Below are 16646 nucleotides of genomic sequence, written 5' to 3'. Positions count from 1 at the left end.
TATCCCAAAACTGTAGGGGGTCTCAGAATCTGAAACACTAAAGCAGCTTACTGTAATTCTGGACCGACTGGTTGAACTGGTTCAGATGCCCTCTGGCTGAGTTTTCACTTCACTTTCAGATGATTGACTGTTTGCCTCCAACTGCAAACAGACTCGATTTTTACTCTTGTGGTTATGAATTTTAAATATGCAAAAGAAATTACCGGAAAGTTTTCAAATGTGTGTGCAAATATGGTACGAGTGGAAACGTATCGACGTTTATCGAAGCACAACACAAACGCTGAGTCCTGCTCAGTCTGCAGGCCTTTGTGCTCCAACCAGCAGCTTTAAATCCCACAGGCAGTCGGATCAGATGGTAGCACCAAGACGAGGCTCGTCAGGCTCCTGCAGGCTGCGCTCAGCTCAGACCAGACGATGAGCTCCACTTCAGTATTCTCATATAATCTTATTAACAGTTTTCTCTGTTCTCGTGGCCACTGTGATATAAAGCTGGTAAGAACTTTTATATTAGTTTGACTCTAAATCATGACGGCTTTAATGGCAACACACGGAACGTGGTTTTAGTCCTCATAAAGTTCTTTGTCTCCATCTGGTGGTTAACACTGTCCCAGCTTTTATTTTGAAAGCAGAAGGAAGTGCCTCGCTGGATGTGCTCCTCTTTGTTTGCTGCAGGACTGCAGGCTGAAGACACGTTGTCATTTAAAGCCTTTCTCATGCGTGTGTGCAGGTTGGTGTGTTGGACACACATGTACATAACATTTTGATGCTTTGTGTCTACGCTTTCTTTCATTTCACTCAGTAAACAGGTGATGTATAAATAAATGTACAGTAAATAATAATTAAACGTATTACATTGCAGGCATATCACACTGGTCCACAGGAGGGCCGGTGTGGCTGCAGGTTTTTGTGCCAACCAACCAAGAGCACACCGTTTGACCAATCAGCTGTCTGAAGACGGAGATCAGTTGATTAAATGAGTCAAGTCTAGTGTGCTGCTACTTGGTTGGAAAGAAAACCTGCAGCCACAGCGGCCCTCCTGTGGACCAGGAGACATGCCTGCATTAAAGCATGGGTTATTATATTCACACACTGCATATTGCTGCATGTTCATCCGTCCTCTGGAAACTGATGTGCTTTACACAGAAAAACCACAGACACGTTTCAGTTCATCAGAAATGTTTTATTTGTGTATTTCTGAGGTTGGCAGCTTGTTGACGGAGGCTTGTTGTCTCACTGTTTGTCCGGAGTTTCAGAGCTGATGTCTTCATCTTCTGTGATCTCTTTGGTGACGATGAGAACTTTACGACTCAAAGTGGTTGAAGACGGCCTGCAGGAAAACACACAAACATCAGAACTGCCAGATGTTCACCCCGAACCGACACAAAAACAGTGATTAAGACCAATAAAGTCCATCACTGTTTGCAGATTTATGTACTTTATTTATTTAGTGCACTTTAATCTTTGAATTGTTTCAACATTTTTGATTTTTCATTCAGACATTTCATTGCTTTGGTTTTTTTACCCAGGGATCTTAAGCATCATTCACTGGTTTTCATACCATTCACAGACCACCAGAGTGTTCATATTATTTACATTATAAAAATATTTATTTTTCATTAAGCTGCAAAATATATCACTTATGTATTTTTTTTACATGCAAATAGTTGTTTGTTTGTATGCTTTTCATTAGTTTTGAGTTGTTTCTTGTGGAATGTATGCACATATGAAATCTCACAGAAAGTAAATGTTAGATCCTTATTTTTACTTTACAAATCAAAATGAGGAAATAATAATTTGAGTTGTTCCAATGTTTTGTTTTGGGTTTTTTTATTATTATTATTTCCTTTTTTAGTTATTTAGCTTTGGATTGTATTGTTAAATATTTTAAACATTTTTAAATATTTAAAATATACACTCACACAGACAGCTCTCCATCCAGCAGCCTCCTGTACTCAGAGATCTCCATCTCCAGTCTGGTCTTCATATCCAGCAGCATCTGGTACTCGTGTCCCTGACGCTCCAGATCAGCTCTCAGCTTGGCCAGCTGGTCCTCCAGACTGGACACCTGCCTCTGGTAACCAGCCAGCATGTTGCTGTACCGGTTCTGAGTGTCGGCGAGGGTTCCTTCCAGAGATGCTTTCTGGTGGGGGAAGAAAGAGTTTGAGGAGGTTTACAGACTTTGCTGATTCATATGAAAGAAACAAAGATTGTCAGAAACCCACCATGCTGAGCTGTGCTTGAAGTTCGATCTCCAGGCCCTGCAGGGAGCGTTTGACCTCTGTGACCTCAGAGCGTGATGACTGAAGAGATTCTGTGCTGACGGCAACCTCCTTATTAAGATCATCAGACTACAAAAACACCAAAAACCCAAAGAGAAAAAAGGAAGGAAGGTAAACCTCAGCTGACAAATCAGCATGTATGCCGATGACACACTGCTTTTCATTTATTTCTCACATCAAAATTATGATTTTTTAAAATAAAATATAAAAAATATTTTTATACAGTCAAAATCACACAATGTTGTCTTACATTTTAAAGCAGTCATACATTATATGTATTTTTATTGTTTTTATTTTGTCTTGTGTCTTGAAGCAAGTCTCAGGCTGCAGTTCCATTGACAGCCACTAGATACTGCTAGAAAACTCCTACAGGGAAGTGAAAGGGCAAACACTCCACTTTTCTGTGGAAAGACAAGGTCAGACTACTTTCATATGAGGGGTGAAGGTGGTTGAGGGGAGGTTGATGTCACCTCTACAGCTGTGTTTCGTGGTCTTGCTGTTGACTATGACCACATTATTACAAAGACATTAAAGCTTAAAGAAGGATACATTTAGGAAAAGGGTTTGATCTCAGCCTATATCATCATCAGGTTCTTGAAATCAGAGGGTTGGTATCACTCACCTTTGCCTGGAACCAGGCCTCCAGGTCTCTGCGGTTCTTGTTGGCAACAGTCTCGTAGTGTTCTCTGATCGATTCCATGACGGAGGACAGATCCTCCTGAGGAGCGGCATCCACCTCCACATTCACCTGACCTCCCATCTGGGACCTCAGAGCCAGCAGGTCCTGCAGGAAAACGCATCCAGATCAAAGAGGAACTGGTCAGTGATAATAAGATCAAAATCGGTCGTCAAGATCCAAGTTTTCATCACCCACTTTACTATTTCCATCTACTTTTAAACTGAACCCCTCAAAATCTCTAACTGTCAAATCAAATGATAATAATCTGCGATCACTTTTCACAGATCACAGATTGGATGCCTTGATGTCGATTCTGCTGAAGGCTGTGGAGATTTTATGAAAACAGATGATGATGATGATCTTTTTTTCCTCTTTGCAAAGATGAAGATTTCCCAAACTATCTTCTACACTAAAGCAGCTTTGCTAAATCCACCAAATTTCACAGACTAAAATGCTTTTTTTAAAAAATTACTTGAATCGTTTTAAGCGTTTCATTTCATGCCCACCTCCTCATGGTTCTTCTTGAGCTGGATGAGTTCCTCCCTCAGTGCTTCGATCTGCATTTCCAGGTCGGATCTTCCCAGAGTCAACTCGTCCAGGAGCCTCTTCAGGCCGGCGATGTCGGCCTCCACAGACTGACGCATGGCCAGCTCGTTCTCGTACCTGCAGCCACAATCAAACAAGCAGCTTCATCCCAAACATCAGACCAGAAAAACCAAACAAAGCTTAACAAGAAAAGGACTTTTGGTAGTCGTGTCATTGTCTGTCAGAAGCCTTACAGAGGAGGCTGATGTGGATGTTTGGGCCCAACCAGCAGTGAAGGATGGATTATATTTAACTCCACTCCAATCTAATGGATCTAACTGACCTTCTGTGTTTTTGTACACTTCAGAGAGAGAAGCTGTCACTCACAGTTTATCAGTTTTTCACTGTAAAATCAGCAAAGACAGACAGGAACACGCCTGAGACCAAAAGGTGCATTTCTGATGTTTTTCTTCCTTTTGATAAAATAATATGAACAATATATTTAAAACCATCTTGACCTTTGAGTAAAATATTTGAAGTTGACACCCTGCAGATGTACTTGTTCAAACAGGACGTGCGTTAAAGTTAACTTTATTTAATATTTGCACTCACTTGACCCTAAAGTCATCGGCGGCCAGCTTGGCGTTATCGATCGCCAGGTAGAGAGATCCGTTTGTCCGGGTGGCATCGAGAATCTGAAACCCAGAGGAAGTTCAGGTTTAGGTTGGATGTGTTTATTTTCTGAACTTGACCTGAATCTTTAAACGTTTCAGCTGATCCAGGAAAGGAAGCAGCAGACGGCAGGGCGTGACTGATTCTGACGTATTGAAACCTATGCAAAGGTAAGTCAAATTTCCCCTCATGATCTCCTGTTCTGCCCCCATCATGCAAAACGAGCCGACTGTTTCTGCTGCAGGTGTCCTTGCTGTGTTGAGGGTGTGGCTGCACCTGTACTCATCCTGCAGGAAACAGCCATCATGTCTGTACACCTGAGTGTGGCTGCGGGGCGTTTTTTTCTTTTTTCTTTTTTCATGTCACCAAAGAAAAACCTTTTGTGCTGCAAAAGATTTTCTGAAAAGTTTTATGAAAGGGGGCATCTTCTGTTTCAGGCAGTATTCTTATCTTTGTGTTTTCACATGATCTCACCCTTCTAGTCTTTCTGCTGAGCCTCTGCTGTAGTCTGACCTCGTCACAAACCTCCATACAGAATCAGAACCTGGTCTCACCTGGTCCTGCAGGTCGCTGATGACAGCCTTGAATGCGGCACAGTCGTGGCCCTCGGGTTTGGTCTTGTTTTCCAGGAACTTTCTGATCTTCAGCTCCAGCTCGGCATTGGCCTCCTCCAACTTGCGCACCTTCTCGAGGTAGCTGGCCAAGCGGTCGTTCAGGTTCTGCATGGTGGCCTTCTTGCTGTCGGAGATGTCAAGGGCGTCGCTCAGGTTGAAGCCGGCACCGGCACCAGCACCAGCGCCAGCGACAGAAAACCCTGCACCTGCAGAGGAGAAGCTTCTGGGGGCGCTTGTGCTGGAGATGCGGACCCCGTAGCCGCCGGCGCCGCCGTATACACTGGGCGCCCTCATGGAGCCAATTCGGCCTCCACTGGAGTAGGTGACGGAGCGAGAGTAGGACATGATGGAGGAGTCTGCCTGCTCTGGAGGAGAGGAGAGAATGAGGGAGAGGTTGGACTCAGCTCCTTTTATGCTGCCTGAAAATGAGGGAGGGGTTCAGGGCCCCAGCCACACACCTCAGGGCGAGAGACACAAGCCGGCCGAGCCACATGATAAACAGTGGAACAGACGTATCGCAGCAGGAATGTTAACTACACTCCTGTTGCACAATGACAGAACACACAGAACCACCACTGTGTTTGCTCTACTTTCAGGTGACTCAATCATCCCGTTTGTTCAGGAGTATCTCCTCCTCTGTGAACCTGATGGGATCTACTTTTATCTGAACTGCCTCACATTTCTGCTCATTTCAAACTTCGGCAGACCGCAGACCCTTATCTGTCTCGCCTCCACCTGGATTCCTACCTGCATGTTCAGACCTGAGCGGCCTGTGTGTTATTGTGGGTCAGGCAGGTCTGAAAGCAAACAATGGAATCCTTCGTGTCAGCTCTTCAGTCAGACTCTGTTTGCCACGACTGAACAGGACAGGCAACGCACTCGCTGGAGCTGCTGGGCGGGCCAAGAGTTTCACTGATTAATGTGGAAACTCGTCAATGACACAAACACAGTCCATTATGGTAACCCGTTAAATAATCTAACCAGGCACAATCACGTAAATCATAAGGTAAATACGCATGGCAGCAACACCTACTGTAAGTGCATCTTTTATTGAAATTGTGATCTGAGGATGTTTTCCTGACAGAGCGGCTTGTGCAACAGAAAACACAAATATTTACACGGTGGAAGTCGAATCCTGAGATATTGGAAGGTGTAGCTCCGTGATCTTTCGAGGCGCTTGGGGTGGATGTTGAGGTTTTACCCTGGTGAGATGTTTGGGTGTGGCAGGAACACAGCAGCTCAGGCTCAGCAGCTTGTGAAACTTCGTTCAGAGTTCTGTTAGCTTTCTGATGTTTGCCAGCAGACAGAAACACACGAGTTGAACAAACCATCAACCCCCCTCTCAGAACTGCTTTGTAGAGCAGTTTGTGCTTAAACTCAGGTTGGAGATCCGACCGCCATGTGGGTACGGGGAGGCCGCGTCTCCTGTAAGTCCACAGGGGGAGGACATCTCTACACAACTAAAGTCATTTTCAACTGATTTTCAAGCAGTTCAGTTTGTTCTGAATGTCAGGCTTGTTTTCATGATCCATACAGGTGGCTTAAATTAAAAACACGAAATCCTTTCTTACAAAGACAGTATTTGCTTCTAAAATACTCCAGATGAACTCAAACTACATAATTAGTTTCTAAATAAACACAAGCACAACAAACACTGTTAAGTCAAAAGGTTACGGTACTTTTTGATAGACTTCTGCTTTTAATTCAGTTTGCAGTGAAGCTTTCACATTTTGTTATTTCACACATTACGTACAACATGCGGCCGTCACGTTCTGACTAACGAAGCCGTGAGGAGGTAAGAAAGCAACACAAATTTAGCTCTAAATGCATGCAAACAGGGCGGCACGGTGGTGCAGTGGTTAGCACTGTCGCCTCATAGCAAGAGGGTTCCAGGTTCGAATCCCGGTCTGGGCCCTTCTATGTGGAGTTTGCATGTTCTCCCTGTGCCTGCGTGGGTTTTCTCCGGGTTCTCCGGCTTCCTCCCACAATACCAAAAACATGCACATTAGGTTAACTGGCTGCTCTACATTGCCCCCTAGGTGTGAGTGTGAGAGTGTGTGGTTGTTTGTCTTTGTGTGTTGGCCCTGCGATTGACTGGCGACCAGTCCAGGGTGAACCCCGCCTCTCGCCCGTAGTCAGCTGGGATAGGCTCCAGCTCCCCCGCGACCCTGACGGATAAGCGGTGTAGAAAATGGATGGATGGATGCAAATATTGATTTCAAGAATTTCCCTCCAGAGATAAATAAAGGAATTCTGTTTCTGATTCTGATGATGATTAATAACTCATGTTAATAGCTGATTGATCATTTTCTGCGCTGCTTGCTGTGGTTGTTTTTTTATATATAAAATTTGTTTTGTTTTTCCGCATGTTGGCTGCATGGAGACTGGATTGGTGGCGTACTTTGTGGTGCCAGCTGGTTTGGTGAGAACAGGGCGGCCCTGTTGGAGGCTCAGGTTACTGGACTGCATGTGTGTAATGTTTCCTGTGTAAAACTGTATTACCGTGTGTTGTTTTTAAGCTGCTTTTGAAAGCTCACGAATGTCGTCTCTGCTTCACTCAGTCTGACTGTAAAAACAGGTTTTATGATGTGCGGTTTCAGACTGGGACTGGCAGCCACATCGCAGATGAGACTCAGGTGGCTTTAAAGTGGAAGATTAACTCCGACTGTCTGCGGGTTTACGGCTCGATTAGTTCACTTTGTGTGTACTGTGTTGTTTGTGAGGACAGATTTCAGACCCTGATAGTGACAGGATCATGGATTTGCTGAGACCTGCCCTGCGCTGCCTCTGATTGGTTGCCTCAGTCTTTGTGTATTTCATCTCACTGCCAGAAGGGGGAGACAAAAATTCTGCACTGCAGGTTTCAGAAGATGTAAGTCAGCGTTATGTTGTGTTTCATGAGATTAATGTTAAGTAAAAAGTGCAACAGATGCAAGAGAGTGGAAGTAAAAAGCATGAAAAGAAAATGTTTAAAAGACCACCCGCCTCTCAGACGCCTCTGCGGCGGATAAAACACGAGAGCCGCCTGCGCCGCCCAGCGTTTCAGGAAATGAGTTGGCGGTTTATGTGTCACTGTGTGCCTTTACTGTACTCAGAGACATTCCACCGCAACGTATGTTTATGTTGAGAGAGTTAAATTGAATGTTTACTGTTTTGTGAAATCATTTTGGCTTTTTCAGGCCTCTCAAAGATCTAAAAGACCGAGAAATCTGTCTTTCATTGAACTTCTCAGAATTCACATCCACTCTGCGGTCATAATCTCATTCACTTCCAAACAATACCTGAGATGAGAAAATCTGGAGTTAAAAGCTAAAAGGAAACCAACGAAGATGTGAACATGTCAACATTAATCTGCCTGTTTTGTGTTTTTTTACACATTGTACTGCAACAGAAGACACAACAGGCCATGTTTTATTTTGAAACGCCTCAGCAGACATTTATTTGCACATTTATTTTGGTGCTGGTGCTCAGATGGTCTGACTGACGGTCTCGCTGGAGGAGCTCACCACCTTCCCATCCACGATCTCCTCTACGATGGTGATCACTTTCTGTGTGGTGGTGGAGGTGGAGCTGGAGCTGGTGGTGGTGATGCTGCAGGACAGACACAAACAGCACGCAGTTCAGCCTGACGTTTTATCACATTCGGCCTTTTTGTTCACAAAGTCAGAGTTCACCTCGTTTGATGTTTTAGAGCATTTTGGTCTTTTACGCAATGAAAATGTGGTTAAAATCTAAATGCAAATTCTACATTTTCAATGCTAATCTGCTAATAAAGTCACAATCAGTTATTGATTTTCAACAACAACCAAAACAACGCCTCAAAGGCTTTACTGTCTCTGAAGGAAACATTAAACAGATGTACATGTACATCTTTGTCAAATTAAAAATGTTGGATAGGAGTTAAAGATTTCATTTTGCCAGACTTGAACACCCCAGACTCCATCTGTGTTTTTCTGGTCTGCAACACCTCCCTGCAGAGCTTCCATCCTACAGGTTTAACTCACCTGCTGCTGGCCTCTCCGTCCAGCAGCCTCCTGTACTCGGCGATCTCCATCTGCAGCCTGGTCTTGATGTCCAGCAGCACTTGGTACTCCTGTCCCTGTCTCTCCAGGTCGGCCTTCAGCTGCAACAGCTGTTCCTCCAGCATGGTCACCTGGCTCTGGTAAGCCACCAGCTGCATGCCGTACCGGTTCTGAGTTTCAGCCAGCGTGGCCTCCAGCGAATTTTTCTGCAGGAGCGAGTGTCAGTTTAACTTCACAAAGACAAAAGACAGCAGATCTGAAAAGACAAGATGTGATGTTCACCATGCTGAGCTGAGACTGCAGCTCAATCTCCAGGCCCTGCAATGTTCGCTTGATCTCCGTGATCTCAGATCTGGAGGTCTGGAGGGTTTCTGTGTGGCTGGCGACTTCTTTGTTCAATACTTCTGTCTGTGTGGAGGACGAGAACAACAGCATAGTCACAAGAGACTGTAAAGGTACGCAGAAAAACTAATTTAGTACTCAGAAATACTCATTAGCACAGTCATGTCCTCACCTTTGTCTGGTACCAGGTCTCCAGGTCTCGGTTGTTTTTGGCAGCAACATTCTCATAGTGCTCTCTGACCTCCGCTATGATCTTAGTGAGGTCTTCACCTGGAGCAGCATCCACTTCCACGTTCACCTGGCCACTCATCTGAGCTCGCATCGCCAGGAGGTCCTACCAGGAGGCACATGAAAGGAGAGGATTAAACCATAAAACATCCACCAAGGTGTTTCTAAGACGTCATTTATTCATCCTAATAAAGCATCAGTTTAATCAGGTCTGAGAGCCCACTGACCTCCTCATGGTTCTTCTTGAGGAAGATCAGCTCCTCCCTCAGGCCCTCGATTTGCATCTCCAGGTCGGTCCGGCTCAGTGTCAGCTCGTCCAGAACCCTCCTGAGCCCGGCGATGTCGGCCTCCACCGACTGACGCATGGACAACTCGTTCTCGTACCTGCAGGACGACAACGACAAATCAGTTCGTAACCCGACCATCTGAAACACGACGCAAACAAAGAGAGACAAATTGCAATAAATTGTTTGAAATGAAAAGAATCAACTGCTAACACATTAGCGCTGCTCAGTCACAGTAAATTCTCTCTTCCATACAGCTAATAAGCCGCGACAGCTTCCTTCACGGACTTCTAGACGACTCAGAAGCAGAAGCACAACTTTGTGTGTCAAAGATCTGAAATTCTACCTGAATTTGCTCAGGACTTTTAAAGTAAAAATGAATTCTCTTACTTGATCCTGAAGTCATCGGCCGCCAGCTTTGCGTTGTCGATGGAAAGGTAGATGGAACCGTTGACTTTGGTCGCATCCTGGATCTGTGACGGAAGAGATGCTGTTTATGTAGGCCTTTGTTCACAGAACATTTTAGAGATTTCTCTCTAATATTTTAAAATTATCCATCTGTACTCTCATAAGCAACAAATGTACACTTTTCCCTTTTGGTTTCAGAGGACCTTGTGATGAATGTTTCTGCTGTTCACTGCAGCAGAGTAAACATGCAGCTTCATTTCAGCCAGAGGATTAATCAGCCGCTGTGTTTGTGAGGCTGAAGTCTTGTCTGTTGTTTTGTCAGGATTAAAGCAGCTGTCTGAAATGGTTTTCTGACTTTTCCACAGACATCGTCAGCTTTCATCTCTCGCCCTTTCAGTGTAACAAACTGAAACTCTTTGTTGTGCTCTTTTTCAGGCAGTTTCAGGAGGTAATATAAGATGAAATGTCAGCTGCCAGTCAGTTGCACTCGGCTGTAAATCACATTTCATCTGGTTCTGGCGTTTGCATGATGGCAGTTTGATGGTCACTACTCTTCCCTGGAAAATCCCAGAGTTCACTGCACTGAAATACACTTTTGTTGTAAGTACGACTAAGATGCAGGACCACATGACTTCAGTGTTCCTGCCTTAACTTCTAACTGAATGATAAAAACTGTCAGGTGGCAGCGATGCCGACAGGGAGAGCATCCACAGCCACCTGTTGCTGGATGCTCAGAGAGTTTGGGGTGAGCCTACCTTGCCTTGCAGCTCTGCAATGGTGGCGTAGAAGGAAGTGTAGTCTCTGGCCGAGGGGGAGGTCTTGCTCTCCAGGAACTGTCTGATCTTCAGCTCCAGCTCAGCATTGGCCTTCTCCAGCTTGCGCACCTTCTCCAGGTAGCTGGCCAGACGGTCGTTCAGATTCTGCATGGTGGCCTTCTCATTGGCAGAGATGTCTATGCTGCCGGCGCTGCTGGCGCTGAAGCCAAACCCACCTCCTGCTCCACCACCAAGGCCAAAGACAGCTCCACCACCGCCACTGCTGCCACTGTACATGGACATGGAAGAGCCACCAGAGGAGATCTTGACCTGAGTGCCTCCAGCTCCACCATACATGGACCTGCTGCTGCCCAGGTAGGCTCCACCACCAGATGACATGCTTGAGGATCTGTAGGATATCATTTTGTTTTGATGAAGATCAAGGAGGCTGCCTTTCTGCTTCGGCTGGAGAGGATTGAAGTGAAGCGCTCAGAAGACGGCTCATTCTTTATACTGTTAGATGAGCCCGTGAGGAGGAGGGGGGAGGATGGTGAGCTGGAGCCAAGGAGGAGGAGGAGACACCTGTTCCCGCTTCACCCAGCACAAAAGGCTAATGGACTGTGGGTGTGTCCCAGACATGTGGAGTCCACCTATCGGCTGTACATTCACCTGCTCATTTACGTGCAGGCATCGTCACGCGAGCTTCACTTTGCATCCAAAGACTAGTGCACATGAGGTTTCTGCAGGGCGAGTTCAGACCTGGATGACATTTAGTTTTAAAGTTCACACCCAGCATGAAAAGCCACATCCAATCAATCAGCATCAGTGAAAGACTGACCCTTCTCACAATAACCACAATCTGTTATTACAGCTTTTATGAGTGTTGGCAGGAGATTGTGTTGTGAAGCAGGAGCCAAACTGGTTTTCAGACTCAAGCACTTGTTTGGTTAAGAATCTCCTTGTCAGCCACATAATCTTGAGCACACAGAGCGAACAATAAGCAGAGCCTGAAGGCTTGACGGTATTTTTGTTAAGCTCAAAGAAGAATCAGAGGCAGGGTTCAAACTCTGTCCGAGTCTGGAAATGTTCACCTTACATGACGGATTTATGAAACCTGAGAGCTTAAGAAAGATTATTAAACAGAAAGCGAACTTGTTACCAGATTAATTTCAGGTGCTGTACGTATTTCTATGAACAAGCTTTGCCAAGAAGGGTCCAGATGGCCCGAATTGAGTCTGGAGCAGGAAGGGACAGGCTTCAGGGGACACCAGGCCTGACTGTAGAGGTTTATCCTGACTCCAGGTCTGTAACGTGACACACAGTGATGTGGGTATATTGATGATATCCCACTCAATAAGAAGTTATTGAAGAGGTATGATAAAGTTCTCCATGGATTTGTGCCATAGATGGGAACTAATTTTTGTTAACTACTTTCATACACATGTTTGGTTTGATATATTTCACACATACATTATTATTATCTGCAGGATTAAAGAAGTTAAAGCTGGTTTAGGCCAACTAAAACATTTGAATTTCAAATGTGAAGGATTTTTGATGACAGAATCATCATAAGTGACTAAACAAATGACAATGAAAGTTCAAGTCTGAAATGTAGACACATTTACACATTTATACTCTTTTTTTAGCACCTTGGCAATAATTTACGCCTGAATGGTTTGATGGTCGGTGATGTTCACCATGCTGAGCTGAGACTGCAGCTCAATCTCCAGGCCCTGCAATGTTCGCTTGATCTCCGTGATCTCAGATCTGGAGGTCTGGAGGGTTTCTGTGTGGCTGGCGACTTCTTTGTTCAATACTTCTGTCTGTGTGGAGGACGAGAACAACAGCATAGTCACAAGAGACTGTAAAGGTACGCAGAACAAACATCAGTGTCATGAGAACTGCCTAAAATGACAGAAACCATCTTTGGAAAAATTTATATGACGTGTACTTTAAGTTTTTAGTTTGGCTCATGTCCCATCTGCTAACATGGGGGGGGGAGGGGCTTATGATCTGTACTGCAGCCAGCCACCAGGGGGCAATTAAGAGGTCTGGGCCTCACTTTGGCGGAGCTCTCATGTCGGCCATGTCCCGCAGTCAGTGAATCAGACAGTCAAAGTAAAGGAAAGGCTTTATGATGCATATCAGCCTGCTAACTCTGCTGAGACAACCCTGCACATCCTGCATGAATTACCAACATTTACCAGTGGTGGCAGCATCACAAGCAGCTGATGAGACATTTTCCCATCAGTGGAGGCACCCACGAGCATCCTGATCAGAACTTCCTCCTCTGACTCCCTTCAGAGGAGCAGCTGCTCTACTCAGAGCTCCCTCCATCCTTTTTCTGTCTCTGAGCAAGGGCCCAGATGCTGGACTGATGCCTCACCTGTCAGTCTCACTGTATTCTTCACCTCCATCACTGGTGCTTCACACTCCACCAGCCCCAGTGTGTGCTGAAGGTCACGGTCTGATGACCACATCATCTACACAGAGTGCAGATGCAGTCCTGAAGTTTCCAAACCAGACACCAACCAGGCTGCCTGGCTGCTCCTTGAGAGCCTAATCATGAATATCACAGGCTCTCCATCTGGTTACAGAAAGACCAGATGGTCCTGGAACTCCCCACAGGACTCCTCAGGGGACACTGCTGACCTGTCGGAAGGTATCAGTGAGAAAATCTACTAAAGTTCAGTGTTCTTCATTCAGTGTTGTAAGCTTGACTTTAATTGGTTTTGGTGAAAGCCAAAGTCATTTCTGTATAATCATCAGTACGGAAAAGTCGTTAGTTGGTATGAAACCGTAATGACAGCAGTTACATGAGTGGCACAAACATCAGAAGGTTTTCCCAAAGGCGTGAATGCATCTCGGAGTGTTTAGTTTGAATGATTTGAGTGATAAGTGAAGGTGTGGCTGCGTCATGTTCTGCTGCAGGCGTATTCCCATAATGCAGAGAAAACTGTCCGGTATGTACAACACCCACGGCTTCTCTCTCAGAGCCGCGAAAAATAAACATATTTCACATGAAGGACCAACCCGCTGAACGTGTTCGCTCCACACGCACTTTCTCTGAGCCACAGAAGAAGAAGGTGATGGTTTGATTCCCAGCTGGTCCTCTCAGTGTGGAGGTCAAGTGTTGTTTCAGCAGAGACGCCAGACTTACTGTTTCAGCTGAATGAACAGCAGACATGAGAGCAACGTTCACCTTGAAGCTCTGAACGCTCACTGCTGTGTCAGTGGGTTCAACCTCCTGCTGGATGTTGGAGCATCTGAGCTCCTCTCTGCTGGCTGCTTCCATCTCCAGCAGAGCATCACATTCTGTCAGATCATCCGGCTGTCCTGGGAGAACCAGGACCTCCAAACAGGCTCCTGAGCTCATACAAACAGCCTGTTTTCAGCTTCGTCCCAGAGGCATCAGTTTGTCACATCTGGACACGAACCGAAGCTGCAGTGGAAATATGCACCTCTGAGATGTAATGCAGTAGAAGTATAAGGTGGCAGAAAATGGAAACTCAGTCAGAGTACAAGTACATGGAATTTCAACCATACTGTTAGATCAAAACGCACAGAAATTATTCCAAACTACAAATCATCAGCAGCAACTGACAGCTGACATTGTTTCATAACACACACACTCACACACACTCACACACACGCACACACACTCACACACATGCACACACACACACAGCGTTAACACTCTTCTGCTTGCCTCAGGGGAGCTGCTGAACCGGCTCCAGCTCGCCGCCCACATCACGAAACTGTCAGTCTTCACCTGAATCGTCCGCCTGCAGCGTCGGTCTTACATAACTGATGTAACCTGAGAGGGCGGAGCTTCCACAGGCTGCTGTCGCCTGCAGGTACGTTCAGGTGCGTCTCTCTGTGAGCTTTAACCTTAAAAACACCACAAAGCCAGTAAATGAGAAGGAGATGGAAAGTTTTGTTTATGCTCATTTAAGCTTCTTATTTGTGTTGCCGTGTTGAAGGTCGAGCAGGATGTCTGATGGTAAAGAGCTGCAGGCGGCAGGTGGCTAAAAACGAGCTCGAGTGCACGTCAGGCGGCAGGAAGTCTTCTTTACGTTCACGATAAATCTGCTGCCTCTGTGCATCCCCAGCTTTGCTCATAGTCGATCCCACGTGTCATGTTTAGAAGGAAAGGTGTGAAAAGCGTCCTGATTGACACTGCTGAACGTTCTGTGACGTGTGAATGTTCACTGCAGGTGCTGCTTCGGTTCCCTCAGCGCTCATGAAGGTTTTTCATGTCCAGAGGAGAAGAGAAGCGAAGGTCTGACAGTGTGACCGCTGCGTTTCACAGTTTCCACCTGCTGCATGTGGTCCGTGCAGGTAGCAACACGGACTCAGGTGTGGGCTCTACGGGCCTGAGGCTGACAGATCTCAGACCAGTCAGTCCTGACATCTACCTTTTGGAGTTCGGCTTATTGTTTAACGCTTGTGAAATAAACAACAGATTCCTGACTTGGACGACCAGTTTGCTCCTCTTCCTCCTCCTCGTGCGACCTGAATCTATTGGAGGCGTTTCCTCTGATCACCTGCAGGCTTTTCTCCTGCTCGGAAATCTTTTCATTCTACGTTCCTCGTAAATCTTTGGTCAGAATCCAAACTGCATCTATTAAATTAAGTTTCTTTTCATTCATGTCATTCTTTGAAAACACGTTCTGTCACTTTGGTACTGCAGACAAACAGAAAATATTCTTTTTCTCACGTTTAAAAAGCGTTCAAAGGTTATATTTGCTGAAACCTGCGGACGGCCGTCACCCTGCTGGGGTTTTGTACCCAGCGACTGGACTGGCAGGATGAATCTGCTTTGCTCCCTGAGTCATTAGAAGTTATATACACACTGATAGATTAATGTAATTTAGAGAGTTATATGTAATACATACGAACATCGTAATGTTGACTGAATGAAAGATAATTATTATGAAGGATGAAGTGTGTTTCATTATAGCACAAAGTCCTTTTCATTCATTTCACTGCTCCAGCATGCAGCAACATAAAAGCAGTTCAAACACAACATAACTGACAAACTCAGAAAGTTTTCTTGTATTTGTGTGGTTCTTATGGCTTCTGTCCTCCTCATCTCGGTTCAGCCGTCAGATCGGATGTCTTCTGTTCCAACGTGCCTCCTGCTGCATGTTCTACCATAAAAGGAAATGTGAAGGTGAAGCGTACCTGTGGCCGCTTTTCATTGGCCTCAAGGACGCACTGACTCCTGAAATGGTCTCTGCAACGGATTTTGGACATTTTGGGATGATTAAAAGTCAGCAGTGGAAAAGACTGAAGCATCTGAAGTAAACGTTTGTGTGGCTGAATGTTGGAAACAGTTTCAGTTCTGCAGCTCCACTTTAAAGAAACTTCTTCTGTACCTCACGTCTCTACGAGGTGACCTGCTGCTCCAGAACTCGTCAAACACAAACCCTGCTGAGCGACATGCGAAAAGACACGATACTCAAAGTGTGTAAAGTATGTGACTTACAGCCAACAACACAACACAACACAACACAACACAACACAGCACAACACAACACAACACAACACAACACAACACAGCACAGCACAGCACAGCACAACACAGCACAACACAACACAACACAACACAACACAACACAACACAACACAACACAACACAACACAACACAACACAACACAACACAGCACAGCACAGCACAGCACAACACAACACAACACAACACAACACAACACAACACAACACAGCACAACACAACACAACACAGCACAGCGTTCAGCTCACCGATCGACTGCCTGTCACATCACTTTCCCAGTTTAGTGGTTTCTTCTTGCACAATTGGTTGCACCACCAAA

The 16646-nt window shown here is 45.5% G+C and overlaps 2 protein-coding genes across 2 annotated transcripts; both read right to left on the bottom strand.

Moving 5' to 3' along the window:
- Window positions 1–1159: 1159 nt before the first annotated feature.
- LOC124073123 (keratin, type I cytoskeletal 13-like) lies at window positions 1160–5160 on the bottom strand. Its single transcript, XM_046415108.1, has 7 exons — window positions 4710–5160; window positions 4096–4178; window positions 3465–3621; window positions 2902–3063; window positions 2223–2348; window positions 1920–2140; window positions 1160–1327 (listed from the first exon to the last, which is right to left on the bottom strand). The coding sequence occupies exons 1-7, from the start codon at window positions 5112–5114 to the stop codon at window positions 1231–1233; spliced, it is 1251 nt and encodes a 416-aa protein (XP_046271064.1). The 5' UTR covers window positions 5115–5160; the 3' UTR covers window positions 1160–1230.
- Window positions 5161–8178: 3018 nt separating this feature from the next.
- On the bottom strand, window positions 8179–11297 carry LOC124073120 (keratin, type I cytoskeletal 13-like). Its single transcript, XM_046415103.1, has 7 exons — window positions 10809–11297; window positions 10036–10118; window positions 9589–9745; window positions 9306–9467; window positions 9074–9199; window positions 8774–8997; window positions 8179–8360 (listed from the first exon to the last, which is right to left on the bottom strand). The coding sequence occupies exons 1-7, from the start codon at window positions 11229–11231 to the stop codon at window positions 8237–8239; spliced, it is 1299 nt and encodes a 432-aa protein (XP_046271059.1). The 5' UTR covers window positions 11232–11297; the 3' UTR covers window positions 8179–8236.
- Between the last annotated feature and the right edge of the window lie 5349 nt (window positions 11298–16646).

The sequence above is a fragment of the Scatophagus argus genome, chromosome 16 (assembly GCF_020382885.2).
Source record: "Scatophagus argus isolate fScaArg1 chromosome 16, fScaArg1.pri, whole genome shotgun sequence".
Lineage (NCBI taxonomy): Eukaryota > Metazoa > Chordata > Actinopteri > Scatophagidae > Scatophagus > Scatophagus argus.
Note: the sequence above shows the minus strand (reverse complement) of the source record. Positions and strands in the feature narration are given on the sequence as shown.